This window comes from Falco punctatus (genome assembly GCF_963210335.1).
Source record: "Falco punctatus genome assembly, chromosome: 2".
In the NCBI taxonomy this organism is placed as follows: domain Eukaryota; kingdom Metazoa; phylum Chordata; class Aves; order Falconiformes; family Falconidae; genus Falco; species Falco punctatus.
The window spans coordinates 65684878-65702952 of NC_137581.1; the positions used below are offsets into that span (position 1 = coordinate 65684878).

An 18075-nucleotide genomic window follows, 5' to 3' on the forward strand; every position below is an offset into this window, starting at 1 on the left:
GGTCAAGTTATCTAGAGGTTACTTGCAAGCAGTCCACAGCTGTGTGGCAGCTGAGCATGCTGTGCCTGTGTCTTTCAGCACTGCTTTGTGTCAGCAGCACAGCCCTAGCTGTGCCATGGCAGGCATTGTTGTGGTTACCTGCTTATAGTTCACTCAATGGTGTTCCCATCCTAGAATATCAAAGTATAGTGAATATATATGGATGAAACAGCTCTTCCTTGGAAGTAAAAGCCTTACGTTCTACGTGCTGTCGAAACACTCCATAGCTGTTTTTTGCAAAATATCCAAATGAAAAAAGCCCTTTGGGTTTTTTTAAACATTTCTCCAGGCTGCAATATCAAACACACATTTGGTGGGTTTACAAAATTATTGGTTAGTTATTCACAGCAATGCTCTTCATGGCCACCTTCTAACACCCAAAGTGGAATCTGTATGGATACACGTCTGAAAAATAAAAAATTTCTTGGTTTGTAGTAACTGTTGCTTTGAGCTGCCGTGTGCATGGATCCTGTGATTGAACACATATTTTTTGGTCTTTCTCACTCATTGTGAAATCTGATTCTGAAATAGCTGTGGGATTAAATTACAGTTGCAACTGTGTGTTTATTGTCTCCTGCTGCTGGTGGTGAGTTTGTCTGAAGACAGGCCATATGTGGCAATAGTATTATGAACATAGGTATTGTAAAGTTATGGGCTTGTGTTCAGATATGTTAAAAAATCTGGTGTAATACATAGCTGTTATTGAAGGCAGTTTAAGCTGAACTATTTTATATCACAGTTGCAGGGGTTTAAAGCACGTACATGACGTGATTCACAATAACTTAGCTGATGGGTGGTAATTCATTAAATTACCTCTGTTTCTTTGTGGTTGGTGGCATGCCAGCCCTGAGGTTTTTGTATGGCACATTAAACATTTACCCTTGGAGTGGGATTTATGCCAGTAAATTCTTGACAACTCAGATATTTTTTTTTTAGGTAAGTACTTGTTCATTCTTTTGCTAGAAATGCTATAGATTTTCACAGTAATTGTCCTTCACAACTAGACATTGCGTATGTATTGATACACATGTATGTCAGGTGGCATGTATTTGTATATAATTCAGTGGATTATCTTGTCAATTTAGTCTTTCATAAAGGTGGAAATATCTTTAAATATAGTGACAGCTTGTCAACTGCCCTTTCACTGGGAGCTTTTATTACCTTCTCCCATTTCAGCAGCAGTAGGCTTTCTTAGCACAACCAAGAAGTTCGCCAAAAGCATGCTGTTATTCGTATTTCTTAAGTCATGAAATACTAGACTTAAAGCTTTGATCCTGCGCAATGGAAACATATGCTCCATAATTTAGGGAGACAAAAATTTGTCTCAGGAAAAAATTCACAGTTGCACCCAGGAAGCTGTTCAGTTACTTTCTGTCATATGTATAATTAGGTATGTGTATGTAAAGACTTTGATATGCATGTTTAAGGTAGCCTTTTCTCAAAGAAGGTGAGAATTGCAGTGTGAGCCTTCTAGTTTTACCTTTTTTCCTAGTCCTAAACAGAATAGTAAATAACAGAAAATAAAATTGTTTCTTGTTGCAGCCTTTATCCTCATCTCTACTCAAGAGCATACATTAACTTTAGAAATCCTGAGGACATCCTTCTTTTTAGAGATCGCTTTGATGGCTATGTCTTCATTGATAATAAAGGTTGGACTATTTGTAAGATATTAAGTGTGTATATATACATATACCATTTTAGAACATTCATTTACTTCCTTTTTGCTAATTATGCCAGGCTTTTCTCTCAATATACAGTTCATCACATACAAATATATTAAAATCTAGCACTTAATGAAGTGCAGAATACATTTGTCTGTGCAGTCTTGCTTGTCTGTGTTGTGTGCATGCTTTATCTGTGTTCTTGTACCTTAAGCAGTATGGTATTAAGACAGTTATCTTACGCAAGCCTCACAATTCATCACAGCAGAAATGGAACACATTTCAAACATGAGTTGTTACATCTTCAGTGCATTTCTGTGAGATGAAGTTGTGCTACTTATTCCTATTTTGAAAAAGGAAGACAAAAACTTGACTTCATCGTTTTGGCTACCCACTGTGAGATACGTACAGCGTAACTTTTTAGAGCATTTACAGACAGCTTGAGTCCCAAGAACAAGAGTCACAAAAGTGGTTGCCATCTTTAAAATGTTCAGTCTGCAGAAGTTTGCCCAGCAGTAGAGAAAAACTCGGTAATATAGGTGTGGATAAATCCAGGTCTCCTACAGTAGCATGAAACTGCCATAGCCAAGAAATGGCGCTTTCCCTTTAGCGGTTCCTTGCCTCCTTCACTCATACCTTTTGTAAAAAATTGCATGGGTTGTATAAACCAGACATAGATGTGTGGGTTTCTGTCTGTTCTGTACATGCAGTGTTGCAGAGGTTGTGTGAAAACGAGTCCTGTCCACTCTTGCTGGAGGGTTGATCAAGAAGCTGGCTGTCAAACTAACAAATTCCTCTTCCATGTTTCCTACCTGAGATATTTTATAGGCTTCTAACTTATTCAGATTTGGATAGATTTTTCGAGAGATGGAGAACACCACATTCCTCACAGTGTGTGGTTCCCAGATTGAAAATTCTGGATGTTTTTAGGTTAAAAACCAGAAAGAAACTTTTCTTGAGATTCTGCCAAGGCTTCACTTCGCCTAAATTAAACATGCTCTTCAGTGTTACGCTGGACAGAAGCGAGAATATTCTGTGCACTGCAAAACCGAGTTTGGATGCAGCTGGACAGTTCAGCATGATTGATTGTGCAAATAAAAGAGCACAAGTTTTGATCAAAGGTGCCCTCTGGTGAGGCTTGTGGCAGCACTGCATTTATTAAAACAAGGATTACCAGGTTCAATAAGGTTAACACATGTTCTAGCAGATTTAAGCCAATTTTTCAGTGGACTTGAGCAAACTGTAATCTTGAGCTTGCTGCAAGTGGAAACCAGGCGAAATTCAAAAGCTGCATACAGACATCTGACTCCAGTCCAAAGAAGAGTCCAGTATTTACGGCAGAATTCAAAACAAAGAATCCATGTCAGTAAACACAAGCATCATAAATAGAAAAAAAGATTCACACAATTCTACATTCTGAATTTTACAGTTCTGGTTCTGAAAGAAGGTGGTATGTTTTAGTATTACTCAGCATTTATTTCTTTTTTAAGCCTTTTAGCAACAAAACTTTACAGAAGCAACTCAATTGTTTCAGATTATTTCCAAGTAGTACTTATCACTTGTCAGGCTGAGATTTTATGTAAATTTTTGTAATCAATGAACTATAAATGATAATGAAAGAATTGTATTGTGCACAGTAGTCATCTTCATTTTAACTGTCTTTGTTAGCATGTCCAAAAAGTACTCAGTGTTTATGTATATAATTAAAATATAAATGTGTTCTGTTTTGAATTTAAAGTACTGCTACATGTGATTTTTCATTAGAAGTTTAGGATAGGATTGTAGAAAAATTCACCTTGAAGTAAGACTGTTCAACACAAGTTTCAAGAGTTTTGAAAATTTTGCTTGACTGTAGGGAGGGTTTCTCCCCCTCAGAAAATTAAGCGTTGTTCTCTTTTAAGGTTTGGAGTATCCTGCAGTGGTTGAATTTGCTCCATTCCAGAAGATTTCAAAAAAGAAGCTGAAGAAGAAAGATGCAAAAGCCGGGAGCATTGAAGACGGTAAACACATTTTCTTGGTGTCACAGTGGAGAATAGATTCCATTTCTGTCATGCATTGCAAAGTATTAACATAATGCAAAAATTTTTTTTACAGATCCAGAATATAGGAAATTTTTAGAGAGTTATTGCGCTGATGAAGAGAAAGTCTGTGCCAATCCTGAGATTCTTTTGGGAGAGATTGAGGCCAAAACAAGGGAACTCATTGGTCTGTTTTCTTGATTTTTTTTGTATTATTGAGAATATTAAATATCTTATTTTTATATCTTTATGATATTAGCTGCAAGAGTTGACCTGTTTAGTCTAGCAGATTGAGATTATCGTAGTTAAATTTTTGTTACCCAGCCAAGTGGTGGCAGGAAACAGCCCACCTACTCCTTTAAGTCTCTATGCATGGAATCACTTGTCTTCACTGGAAGTTAAGCGTGCACAGTGGCTTCAGAAATAGGTCCTTAATATTTCTGAATACTTACAGGTGTATTAGAAGATGGAAGATTTATTTTTAAAAGATAAAATAGCTGAATACTTAACAAGTGATCTCTGATATTAGCTGCTTTTATTGAGAAACATGAAATTGTCTCTCTTTGTTCTCACGGTCAAGATTCTGCAAAAGCTTTGCAAGTAAGGCAACACCTTGTTTTCTGTATGCATGCAGCATGACTTTCACAGTCTCGGGGAGAATCTTTAGTAAGATGAACACTGAAATCTTTAATGCCAGTATGCAGTTCTCAGGATGACATGGAATACTGATGTGCTGTGTTTCCAAGTGACAACATGCAGAACAATTACTCTTTCCCTAGGTGTGACAATCTAGTAGGAAAAATACCAACCTTTGCTGTTACTTCTTTACAGTGTAAAAATAGACACCTCTTTTGGTTAGAATCATAGAATCGTTTAGGTAGGAAAACACCTCTGAAGATCATTGAGTCCAGCTGCAAACCTAATGCTGCCTGAGTCCACCACTAAACCATGTCCCTAAGCACATCTACATGTCTTTTAAATACCTCTAGGGGTGGTGACTCCACCACTTCCCTGGGCAGCCTGTTCCAATGCTTAATAACCCTTTCAGTGAAGAAATTTTCTTAATATCCAATCTAAACCTCCCCGGTGCAACTTGAAGCCGTTTCCTTTTGTCCTATCATTTGTTACTGCTGTTTGAGAGTTGGCTGGGGAGATTTGGCACTTAAAACTATTTAAAGGAAATAAAAGTGTTAAAAGTATGGACATTTAGGTAATTCTGTTATCAGTAAAACTTGTTTGTTGCTCTTCTAGATAGGGAAGTTCCCCAAAATTTTTCATTTACCCCAAGTCTTCCATAGTATCTGATAGCAGAGTGAAAACAATCAGAATTTTCCAAGTTTATGATTTACAAAAAGTTTACAGTTTCAAGCAAGATTTATTAACTTAAAAATATTCTATCAATGGAAATGATTAGTCTTGAGTTGCAGATCTCCAAATAACAGTATTGGCTGAAGGCAGCTTTACATTCGGAGTTTTAATGTTTTGTTTCTGTTAAACCACAGGAAATCAAATGAGTTGCTTTATTCTTTCTGCTATTCAAAGCTGTGGCCATTGCTATCAATATAAAAACAAAGGTTACTTCAGTGGATAGCTTGTTTATAGCAAAATTACGTAAGGGTTTAGTTGTATGTTCAGTTTCAAAGGTGTTACTCTTACTGAAGCCAATGAAAGATGTGCCCAGGACTTTGTTGGCAGAATCGGGCCTCACATTTTCAGCATTTCTCCAGGTAGTGTTACCAAGACCCAGCGTGTTTTATGTGTCATGTATGATGTGTTAGCTCATCAGTTTCAGTATGACAGAGAGATACAAGACAGATTTTCTCTGTAACGAGATGAAGATGCTCATTCTTCTGGCTTGTTTGTAGAGAGCAAGATAAACTGTAAGAGTTATTGCTGACACAGGTTTTTGTTTTGTAATTTGTTTTCTTTTACAATTCATAAAACATTTTAAGGAAAACCTCTTAATTTTTTATTTGCAGTAAGGCCCATAAATAAGATGGGTAAAGTTCAGGTTTGATAAACATTCTTTTTTGCCCTCCTCTTTTGATCATACTTATCACCTCTCTCCCTTGAACTTCAAGTATATTTTCTGATTAAGCTGCTTGTACCACAGCCTTAATCATGACTAAGGTCAAGTTCTGGACTCCCAGTGCAGCTTGTCCTTTCCCCAAACCCTCCAGTAACAATTTGTGATCACTTTCAGCATGTAACAGTGCTCAGAGTTGGACACTGCTCAGACACAGGAACCTACAGGAGCAGGAAAGAGGCAGAGCTGCAGATCTTAGGGACTGGTAGGGACGGTGCTGGGGACCCAAATTTTTTCAGTATGGGGGAGGCAGCATGGGAAATCTAGGGATAGAGGGAGGAAAATCTCAAGTCAACAACCTTTTTTGGTTGTTGCTTTTGACTGTTGTTACTTGCTTAAAATAAATACTGAATTCGGTCTAGTCTTCCCGCTCATAACTGTGTAACAAGGTTTTGTCATTAACGAATGGGTTGCCCCCAGAATATTTATACTTTCAAGACGAAAAAATGCAGATGTTTTGGGGTATGAATTGTGTCTAGATTTTGGCTATGCCATTTCAAATTCAATGATTTTTTCTTATTATTTCTTCCTTTTTTTAATTTTTTCTTCCAAATCCTGTCATGCATTCCAATAATGAAATTTTCTTCTGGTTTGAGGAAGAATATTATACATAATTGTAGGGCAATTTCTGGTAGTAAACATTTTCTGTAACTGTTACCCTGGGACGTCTAAGGTTGACAACATTTGTTGTAACTACTCACAGCTGTAAGTACATGAATTCCAAGTTTGAATTCAGCATTGACAGTCATGAATGCTATGCTATACGTGATACAGGATTTGATGATGTTCTCCTAGTTTTTGTGGAATTTGGGGATGGTTCAGGCAGATGGCTTAGGCTAGATTTTGGAGTGTGAAGACAGCTCTGTAACATAAGAATGGCTGTGTGATCCAGTAGATGAGGTATTCTATTTGTTATTTGGGAAGCTGGAGCTTTATTGAATCTGCTGATACTTTGCTATGTAACCTGGGAGAAACCACTTATATCTTATTCATCCTGTTTTCCCATGGAGAGATGAATGCTAAATGGTAGTTAAATGGAAATGTTGTATGAGAATAAAAATGTTTCCTTCATGATGTACTTCAAAATATGGGATTGAAAAGTGCTGTGTGAGATTACAGTAATGTGGGCTGTTGTGAACAGCAATATAGCTAGGTTTTGATGTACAAAATTAAAATGTAGGAGGAGATTCTGAACCCGTTTCTTTCCGTTTTGGTGAAATAACCGTTCTATGAGCAAGAGAAAAAAGTCTCTTGAACTGAAAAGATAATGACTTTTAATTAAATAATCATGCAACATACCTCTGTTGCTTGTATCCCTAACAACAAAAAAGCAACACAGTGTTTCTAAAATGGAACAATGGGAATGCATTCAAAAATATATAACCAAATAGTTTTATTAATTATTTAGCTCCCTTGCAGATAAAGCTAGAAAAAAGGGGTTAGTGCTAAAGTAAATGAGTACATATTTTAGGAGTTGAACACTATATCACAAATTTTTTGTGTTTTAGCTAGAAGAACAACACCCCTTTTGGAATATATTAAAAATAGAAAATTAGAAAAGCAGGTACGTTCAGACTTTTGCCTGAAGTTCAACATTTAAGTTTTCACGTGTGTTTTTGTTGGACAATTTACAATTAATAATTTTGAACTCTTCAGAGAATACGAGAAGAGAAAAGAGAAGAGCGAAGGCGGAGAGAATTGGAGAAGAAACGCCTGCGGGAGGAAGAGAAAAGGAAGCGTAGAGAAGAAGAAAGACGGAAGAGAAAAGAAGTGGAGAAACAAAAGAAATTTTCTGAAAAAGAAATAAGGATCAAGGTACCTTAATGAAAAAAGACTACTCTTCTGTTGAAGTTATCCAGAAGTTCCTTTAGTATCTCACCGTTTGTTTAGTGTACTACAATACAGTGTGGATATACCAAGCCAGTTTTGACTGGAAGGGAAAGTAATGTAGGGCTTTGGCTAGGTGGTGCTGTTAGAAAGTGTGACTAATTGTCATAGGTACAGCGATGTGCTGATGCAGTTATGGCAGATAACTCAGATATCTTTATACATGCTGCTTTCTATGCCAACATAACATGACAGAACCAAATTGTTCTGTGCCAACATGTTGGAAGATGATTGCAAATACAGCTTTAACAGTTTCTGCCATGTAAATCCTCATCTAGCATATGTGTGGAGAGTTTTTCATGTTGATGCTCAGAACTGGTGTATTTTAATAGTACGCTTTAACCAAGTCTTGCTAATTTCAGTCTGCGCTGCCTTGTAACTATCTGGATGGATGTGCTTTTATTGACTTCACTTAGGTGGATGTATTTTGTGCTATTAAATCTGGACATCTAAAACTTTATAGATGACATAGATAAAAACTATTCATCTGAACTAAATTTTGTGATGATGGAAAGGCTTTGTAGGCTGTTTTCTTGAAGAGGGAAATTGATACACCAGTCTGTAGCTTAATGCAAGGACACAGACTCGCTCCAGATCCTGTGGTGGGGAGAAGCCACAGAGCTGTGTATTTCTTTCCTCTTTTCTTCCTGGACAACAGTTTTCTTCACCTGGAGGTATAAAAATAGTAAGTTCTGAAACTGAATTACAGACTTTTTGTATCTGGGCATAAAGAAAAACACTGTAGTTGAGAAGAAAAGCGACTTGCTCCTTAAAACGTATTACTCAAAACTGGTTGTCCAAAAACTCCAGTATTTATGACATTTCTGTGGTGATGTGACCTTGAAAGCTAGTTCTGTCTCTGAAAGAAAAGGAGAATATTACCCGAGAGAAACATTGCAGAAGTTTTAGATATTGGAGAAGAGTAATGTGTGCTGATTTCAGAAAAACTGGTGGAATGAAAAAATTGGTAAGATGTTCTGCTTATTCCTGTTATGTTAGAGAAATAGTTTGAGTCAGTCGGTCCTTCTATAAAGATTATTCCTGTAATGCTAGACACTGCTCAAGCCCTCTGGGGGCTATTTGTTACGAAAGGAATAGACTTGACAATCTTCATCTCTGAGGTGAAAATGTAATGTGATCTTTCCTGCTAATACCATAGTTTTTTGCTCAGTCTGTATCTCTTGTGTCAGGCTGTATTTATACTAAGCACCTACTATATGCCAGTCTATCCCAAGTAGTTCATGTGGCACACATTTTATATGTAGTATTTCAAGGGATAGAAGTATTAATCCTGCTCTCTTTGTGGTGTTGTAGAGGTTCTACTTACTGTATTGGCAATAACGCTGAACTCTTATATGATTTCTAAGAAATCGTAGACCATAATAATGTCTTTATATATAAAACTCAGGAGAGAAGAGTAGGTAAGTGCTTTCTGCAGTATTCTCAGCATATTTGAAACTGTGCAGTTGAATGCTTGTGAATTACTGTCACTCCTTAGCACAAGTAAACTGCCCTTTTTAAATAACTTCAAAGTTCATACTTTTAAAATACATTCCTAGCATTTTAATAAGATATTTTCAACCTTAAATATTGAAGGAGGTTGCTGATATATGTAATACGTTGTTAAAATGTCTGTTACGACAGAGGGTAATAGTTTTACATCATACTATATAAAAATATCTCTTAGCTTCTCAAGAAGCCTGAAAAAGGAGATGAACTGGCCAGTGAAAAGCACAAAGAAAAAGGTGAAGAAGCTGACATTGAGGAAAAAAATTGGGATAAATCACCTGGATCTGGGAGTATAAAATCCAAATCTTTGGAGGGTTCACTGAAAGAACTTAAGGAAAAGTAAGTAATATTTATATTTTAGGCTTCAATTTATATCTTAAATGCTTTCATCTCAAGTCTTAAACATGATAGAAGTGGTGCATTAACTGGGTGTTTTTTCAGCAAATAACTGATTTCATTCTGTGTGTGAACAAATCTTTCACTGTACTTTTTGTAAAAGGTGTTTAGTAACAGCTTACTGGCCTGGTGGCAGTATTAGTGGATGCAAAGTGTTATTTGTGAAATGTCTTGAAATCCCAGATTAGAATGATCTCTGTTTGAAAAGGTATTCAGATTTCATTCTTACTTCACCTGTTCCCCATCAAGAGCTCAGGTAAGGCCCTCCTTCCATTACTGATGGAAGGCTAAACTGGCTAGGTTGCCTTCACGCTTGGTTTTGCTGCAATAAGCATATAAATGTTTTTGGACAATGGCAGAATAGTTAAGGTATGAATGATAGCCTTGTGATAGACACATTGAGAAGGCTGTCTCCCAATGCCGTTTGTGTTACTGTGCTACATTGTGTTACAATAGTAGGAACAAGAGGTATAGCTTAGGCCTGTTACTACTATAGCCTGTAAAAAGTGTTACACATTTGCAGCAGTTGCATCTCTCTTTTGTCCTTCGGCAGGTCTGTCCCATGGCAAGCAGGATTCACTCATAAGATATGTAAGATACATAACTAAGAGTACGCTGCTGAGATAAATAGTACTTGGTTCTTCAGTAGAGCTTTTCAGCTAAGCTCTCAAAAGTACTTTGCAGTACATAAGGACAAGCTGTAGCATTCAAATAAGTTACCTAAGGTATTATGTATATATATAAAGTATATGAGGAAGTTTGGGACTGTGCTCTAGGAGCCTTGCAGGCTTACCTACCTATTCTGAGTAGTTTAAATTTTACCTTTGTCCACATAGGTTCTTGATTTTTTAAAAAAAAATACGCAGGAGCTGCAAACTTTCTCTTAATGGCAAATAGAAAAATAACGAAAATTTTTAAAATCTATTTAAATTCTTTAAAAAATAAAAAAAACCCTGGAAAATAAAACCACTGAATTTGCTAATTGAAGGAATGGTTCACCAATAATATCCTACATGCATTATTCATCTCAGATATGGGCTCAGTGTTTCAGTATGTTGAGTATGTCCTGAAAGATGCTGAAAAGTTGCATTTCCTATTCTCTAATGCAAATTGAAAATATTCAGCAACTCTGTTCTTCAACAAGGGAGACAACAGGGTCAACAGAAACACTTGCAGGGGCAAGTCAGTTGTTTGCTAATAAGGCTTTTTATGTGTTAAGCTTTTGGTGGTGCCATAAAACGTTTTTACTATGGATCCTTTAATAAGGCATTAATGTAGATTTTCCAGGTGTAAAACAGAGTCGTTTTGGCTGCTCAGCTACAGTAAGTGTTACATTGTCTTTCCAAGTGTTCGTTTCATCATGATTATTAGTGGGTGCGATTAGGTAGTAAGCTATGAGCTATTTCAACTGGATCAGAAATAAAGTTGAAACTACTTTGACTCAGAAGTCAGTAATAAACTGTAGCTTCCAATTTTAGCTGCAAGAGACTGAATTGCCTGTTTGAAATAATGTTGTAAAGCTCAGTAGCAATAGCTATCTACCACAAATTAAAACCTCGGTATGAGATGCATGGTCACATATGGATTGGAAGCTATACCAACAGAAATATGCTTCCATTCCCTTTACTTCCATTCATTTCTGCTTTCTCTGTCTTTGGGTGTGTAACTTTCTCTTTTACCTAGACTTTGTAATTGCTTACCCCACCATTTCCCCTGTTGCCTGCCTGTTCACTGTGGCTGAATTTAGAAAACTACTTTTACCACTTTTGAAGTGGAGTTTGTATCCCTGTCACCTGCCTACCTCCAGGCACATCCATTCCTTCCTTACCCACAGTAACAGGCAGGGGAAGAGACAGGTACCAGGCAATGCTACAGCAACAAATCGAGATGTGTCTTTCTGGCTTTTTGGAAGGTCATGCTCTGAGCCTTGCTAGAACTTCAAGTTAGTGTCTAGAATAGCATATTAGACGTGAAACAAAACAACTTACAGCCACATACCCCTTGAGAGCCAGCATAGTATTTTATATATATGTTTCTGTGCTACAGGTATGGTATCTCTGTAATTATGATTGATTCAGATGCCTGGGATATTGCTGCCACTTGATGAATGTGTTAGACTGGCACAAGCAGAGTCTTGCAAAATGCTGAATAACTTACCTGTCATTCAGGTTGTTTTGCAGACCTCCAGCTCTTCCTGAGATGGGGCTTCTGTCTTGGCAGCCCCACCGATGCCCAAGTTCATGGTAGAGGTTGAGCATTTTCACAGTTCTGTTATTTTAGTTAAAAAAGTGATACAGAAAGGTCTTCTATTGATGTGGAACCCTTCTAAATGAGCACCATATCACTGTTTTATCATGACACCATTAGAAAATCTCCATCCTCTCTGATTCTGTCTGCTGATTCACAAAATGTGAGCAGATTGTACAAAAGCACTTTCCTGTTTCAATTTTAAGTAGTTATACATATTTAATATATAAAAAGAAGCTGCCTGTATTTGTTCCCTTTAAAGTTCAATCTATTCTGTAATCTTTCTTCATTATTTGCAGATTGGCTATATGAGAGAACCACTCGCTTGCTGAGCAGGAACAATGAAGTAAATTAAGAGAGCTGAGAATTGTATCAGACAGGCAGCAAAATGTTGCAGGCTAAATAGTCTTTATAACATAAACCTGTTGCAGCATAGCAGAAATTAAGTATTATGTTGTGGTAAGGTAATGGACTTTTGTCTAAATAAAATATGCAAAGGTAGACTAAATTACCTGGAGACACAGTAAACAAAAGCCTGGAACATAAGTATTCATTTTCACAAATGCTTTCTGCAAGTTGCAGCGTCAGTGAGTAGAGTCTTAAAACTTTACAATTTGTTACATGATACCTGCACAATTCCTTCGGGCCCAGAATGTTCCCATTCAAGGGAATACTCACGTATATGAGTTACCTCAAGAACAAGCTACAAGGGCTAATAACGAAGCGTGTGTTTATGTGAAGAGTATGGCAGAACTATGTATGGGATTGTAGAGAGGGATACAAATTGAAGAACAGGCCTTCCACAGCAGTTGCACAAAAGTCCGATCTTGCTTGCAAAGCTTTGTCTGCTATTTTGCACTGAACGCCTTAGTCAAGGGCCGGTCATACATGGATGAGACATTCAGCAAAATTGCACATAACTCCTTTTTAATGAGAAGAGAACAACCTTGCCATACAATTGATCTAAATACTGTTGCAAAGGAAAGCTTTGTGTTGTATCCCTCAGCGACTTTTTTTTTACTGTTAATTGCTTCGATTTTCTTTGGTTTCATACATACTTGTAGGTCACAAAATGATAGTGACAAAGAGCAAAGAGATTTGGAGAGAAGATTTCGAGAAAAAGAACCTGAAAGACAAAGGTATCGACTGGATGATGGCAGAAAGCATAGAGCTCACTATGAGTTTGACAAGTTTGTGAGAAGGAATGAAGAAGAGCTGAAATGGGGGAAAGGATACAACCAAGACAGAGGAAAGAAAGGGAACTACAACTACAGCTTCACTGTGGAGGCAGTAGACAAACTGGGTAAAGAGGACAAGTGTGATGACATGGCATCCAAAAAGGAGCGCATAAGAAATAAGGTTCTTTTATTCATTTAGGATAATCTTTCATTAGTTAAATACGCTTCGAGATCACAGGTTTTACTTTTGCAAACTCAGCATAAAGATGCTTTTTCAAAAAAAGCAATTCTTTATTTCATTTTCAGTAAAAACCAGGCTGCTTTCTGTTGTTATCAGAGGACAATAGCAGTTAAAATAAGTTAAGATTACAGGTCTCTGCTCTTTCACATTTACAATATATAGAAGACATACTGTCTTCCTTTAAGCCCTAGCATTTTTAGAGCGCTATTCTTGGAAGCCTTGTATTTTATGAGTCTATTAAAAATTGTTACACTTCTGATCTGTAATGAAATATATAAACTGTGGCATACTAGCCTTTTAAAAAGGTACTTCCATTACCCAGCTCATAAAGTAATTATGTTATGGATTAGCCAGGCATTGCTTGGTAGAGGAACCATAAGGACTTAAATAAATAGCTAATTTGGAGACCATTGTATTTAGAGGGTGTAAATGTGCAAATTCTTCAGTATTGTATACCTGCCAGTGTGAAAAGGCTGTTGTTTGGTTAGGACAAATTATCCTCACAGTCATTGTCAGGGAAGGAGCAGGTGCAAAACCAGTGCAAGCAGGGTGTGTGGTAGAGCTGTGCCTTATTGTGTCCCAGAGACACAGGGCATCATTTTTCTCAGACTGTCTGAATTTGTGGATGTGCCAGGGTCTTTTCAGGAGGTGGCTTTCCATGTCACCCTCATTTTCTCTCCCTTCTGAGCCTGGATTTTCCACAAAAGATAACCAAAACACTGTTTTGTGTAGAATTTTTTTCTACATGTGAAACTCTTTCAAAGTAAGTGACTGATTTGTGATGTGGATTAAGGCTGACAGGGAGTAAACTTACCACATGCAGAGTGAGTCTGTATGGAGCGTGCACAGAGCAAGCCCAGGTGGACTCACTGTGCGTAAAGTAAATCACCTTGTGCAAACACAGAAAGCCTGGTGTGCCCCACTTCTTGTTTATGCAAAGGTTAATGGGCAGTATGGGTGAGTTTTATCTGCATGTATACATTAGCCACTTTCCATGTTACACCAGCAGCTCAGGCTGTAGAAAAGTCAGAAAAATGGCTAGTTCAGAAATGGGAAGATGGGAAAAACCATTTTCCTCATGCTTGTGATGCTGCTCTTGAAATCTGGCAAAATAACCTGCAGCCTTGGAACTGGATGGTGGGTCTTGGGGGACCTTTGGTCAAGCCTTAAGAAGCTGCCTCCTTTATTTCTTCCCATCACACATCTGGTAGCTTGCTGAGCCTCTGGATTAGTCCACACTTCAAGTGCTAGATTTGTTCCCTAAAGACAATAAGCAGTATCAGTAAAGTTTTTTCAGTGTGGTGACTTTTCCTTAGAGTATTTGTCACATAGAGAAGAGCTAAGGGCTGAGTTTTAAAACTTACCTATAGAATTAACAATGCCAACACAAGTTTTTAGGCAGAGATCGAACTTCTATCTGTAAGATTTAATTAGAAAATGGGAAATTTCTGGTGTAAGTAACAGTTGTGCTAGCTTTCATGCAAACTGCAAGGTTCAGAGTCTTGTGATACGAAAAATTGTTTGGACCCTTTATTACAAACTTCCCAATGGGTACTGTTTGTCAGAGGATCTAGTTTTATGCAGATGTTTATGATATAGAAAGATGTGTGTTATGCATTTCATACCACACTACAAAGCACCAACTAGAATGATCTAGTTGTATGGCCCAATAGTGAATCTTGGTATCTGGTCTAAAGAGATGCGAGGAAAAAAGTGGAGCAAAAAAGATAAAGGTGAAGGAAAAAGAAAGAAAAGGGGAAAATGCATATTGGGAATAAGAATGAAAGAACAAAAGACCAGAATGACTTCAGATTATGAAGGTAGTTGAAAATTAATGTAGTTTGATGTAGGACAGTTTCAGTGCTCTGCCACTGTCTTAAAACAGGCTGTTAAATTTTATTCGCTAAACTTAAGACTTTGGTCAATAAGCTTAGGTTTTGGTGAATGGATTGCTTCATAACATTAAAAACTGGTATTTGTTAGAGTATGTATGTTGAGACAGTATGTTTTATTACTGAAATTTCAAGACCGAAAAGTGTTCTCAGGAGCTATGGAACATCACCATTTGCAAGTCTGAGGTGTCTTTTCCTTGTAAACTGGCTCCTTCCATTTTCCAGTGACCAAGTCAGCATGAGGGTATGATTGGGTCACTCACAAAGCCTGCAAATAGTCAAATTGTACTTACTTTGTTTATTATCAGTGGGTGAATTCCCCAGCTCCCATACTCGGTATGGAAGGCATGATGAAGTGGAACAATAACTGCAATTTCATTTTGATATGTATAATTCAAATGTACATTCCATGTTTAAATCATGGTAATGAGTGATGATTTGAAAGGTACTGCACACATATCAACTGGTAAAGTTCAGTTGATAGTTTTCTAGCTGTTACCTGCTAAACTGTTCTCCAATTTGTCTTTTTTTTAAATGCTTGTATTTAATATTTGTTGTTCATCTGCAGAGTTGCAAGTGCGCAGGCTGCTGTTCTCGGTTGGTGTTAGTGAATGGTGTAACATTTTTCAAGTTCTGCCTGTAATACTGTGTTTGATAGTTGACTGCAGTATGTCTGCTTGTTTATGTCAAATGTATCGTAGGATCTTTAACTTTTACAGTTGTTTTTATTCAAAATGCTTGGCTCCCAAGAATAGTGTTCTAAACAAGACAGATATTAAATAGTCAGTTCTCATTACACTCCATTTTTTTCGTGGGTCTTACGAAATGTAAAGTGATTTAACACAGAATCTGCTTTCTTCACAAACATTCATCACTTTAAAATCCCACATATGTCTCCCTCACAGGTTTCCCAGAGCATTAACCACATCTCCTTTCTTCTAGGATCGCCCAGCCATGCAGTTATACCAGCCAGGAGCTCGCATTCGAACACATATGGGATCTACAAGTAAAACCTATGACTGCAGTGGGAAGTCCTTTGAAGATGCTCTTGATAAAAAGTATGAAGCAGATAATTCAGCTGGAGGTGGTTCTGAGAAGAGCGAAGAAGCAGAATAAAACAAACTGGAGGAAAGACTCGTGAAAAGGGGTGAACTTCAGATACAGTGTCATGACAAAAAAATCCATCAGACTTTCAGAAATCCACAGGCAATTGCACCAACAAAATTATAATATCTCTGCCTCTTACTTTTTGTAAAATACAAGGGAAGAGTGACTGGAAACATATAAAGTATGTTACAGCTAGGAATATTGTTGCTTTTTTACAAAAAGCAGCACAAACACTATTTGCCTAATTTAAAAGCAGTTCAATATTTTATTAGATTTACCTTGAAATAGAAAACCTCTAATAGTTTTAAAGGAGTATTTATATAAGACTTTTCAGAAGCTATTTCACCTTTTCAAGTCTAAAGAACTGAAGTGTACATTTGCATCAGTTGGAAATCTGAGGCTTTAAAGGTATTAGGTGCATGACATGAGGGTCACGGGACCCCTTCCTGCAAGTGGCAGCGCGGGGGCTGCTGCAGGGAGTTGCAGGTGGTCTCGGTGGGACTGGCCCTGCGAGGAAGCTCTGGAGCCAGTAGTGTTTGCAGGATGAGGCCCACAGTTTGCACAGTTGTGAGAAGTGTCTGTTGGTAGCTGTACCTCATTGTGTTTACATTGTTTTTCAATTAACTATAGCGTCAGGTGTTAGTAAAGCTGTAAGTATGTTGTTAGAGAGTTTGTCATTTTCTGAGCCACTTTTGCCTTTTATGTTTTAATAGATTCTTGTGCTTAAAACAGGAGAAAGCTAACGCAAACCTCAGCACTTAAACAATATATCTGGTTTTAATAAATTAGCTGTTTTTTATGTTTTTGACAACTGACTTTTAAAAAAAAGTTGTTGTACAGTGATGACTTTTTATATGCTAATGTTTCATATAAGTTGTGGTTGCGGGATTTGGAAAATATGATACGTGAACATTCTGCAGTTCTATTTGTTAAAAAAATACACACATATGCAACTGCAAACTACCATTTTTGTAGGATCTAGGCCAGATTCTGCCCTCTGATGCAGGCACATATGTGTGTGTGTGTGTGTGTGTGTGAATATCTCTCTTCCATTGGTTTCAATGATAGCCATGTGTTTACAGAAAGGCAGAATATGTTCATTTATCTTTCATGGCTGAAAATTTCTCAGTTGTCTGAAACTGAGACCTGCTTTGTCATTAAAGTTAAATAGTAAGATATTAATTTATTTTTACATCCTCTTGGAACATTTTATTAAGCATAACATCTAATTGTTCTAGACTGAAAAATTATTTATTGTATTTTCCCAGATATTAAGCATTAAATAGAATAAAAGCAAAAAGATTTTGACTATGATTTTGAGATGTGATCTTTGGTGATTTTTTCATCTAATACTCTAGAAAAATCAGGTAAGATGCTATGCTACTTTATATTCTTCAGAAGCAGATAAAAATACAGTCAAGAAGAATTTTAATACCGAGCCAAGTAAGTGAGCTGCCAACTAAAATTAGTTCAAGCTTAAGTAAAACTGCTGTTGGAGAATTATTTGGATTTAGCTCCATCTAAAGTTTATCTTGTTTGCCAAGTCTGTCCTGACTGCTGAGAAAGAATTTTGTCTCGGCATCCTGGCTGAGTGAGGTAGCATTAGTGCAGGGCAGGCTTTCCCTTCAGTGAAAGAGCCCAGCTTGGTCTAAAGAGAAGGAGACTTGCCAGGAAAGTTCTCCTGCCATAGAGCCAGGCAGAGCTGAAATCTTCACCAGGTGAGGGTCTGCCCAAAAGCAAGTATTTCCCACCTGTTTGGGTGCCCAGGGGAGGCTGGAGGGGGGGTGTCTCACCTTGTGGGGGAACCACAGGAC

At 37.4% G+C, this 18075-nt stretch overlaps 1 protein-coding gene across 4 annotated transcripts in view; it reads left to right on the forward strand.

Annotated features, from left to right (window-relative positions):
- Positions 1 to 17575, forward strand: part of UPF3A (UPF3A regulator of nonsense mediated mRNA decay) — a 31965-nt gene extending 14390 nt beyond the window's left edge. The window contains exons 3-10 of one of the 4 annotated variants that reach the window (XM_080377442.1): positions 1582 to 1688; positions 3602 to 3700; positions 3795 to 3905; positions 7313 to 7368; positions 7461 to 7619; positions 9379 to 9539; positions 12908 to 13202; positions 16097 to 17575. In XM_080377442.1, coding sequence (XP_080233568.1) covers positions 1582 to 1688; positions 3602 to 3700; positions 3795 to 3905; positions 7313 to 7368; positions 7461 to 7619; positions 9379 to 9539; positions 12908 to 13202; positions 16097 to 16270 — 1162 coding nt within the window. In that variant the 3' untranslated portion in view covers positions 16271 to 17575. The remainder of the gene's footprint in view (positions 1 to 1581; positions 1689 to 3601; positions 3701 to 3794; positions 3906 to 7312; positions 7369 to 7460; positions 7620 to 9378; positions 9540 to 12907; positions 13203 to 16096) is intronic. The other 3 variants (XM_080377444.1, XM_080377443.1, XM_080377445.1) reach the window with 3 other exon arrangements.
- The last annotated feature ends 500 nt before the right edge of the window (positions 17576 to 18075 follow it).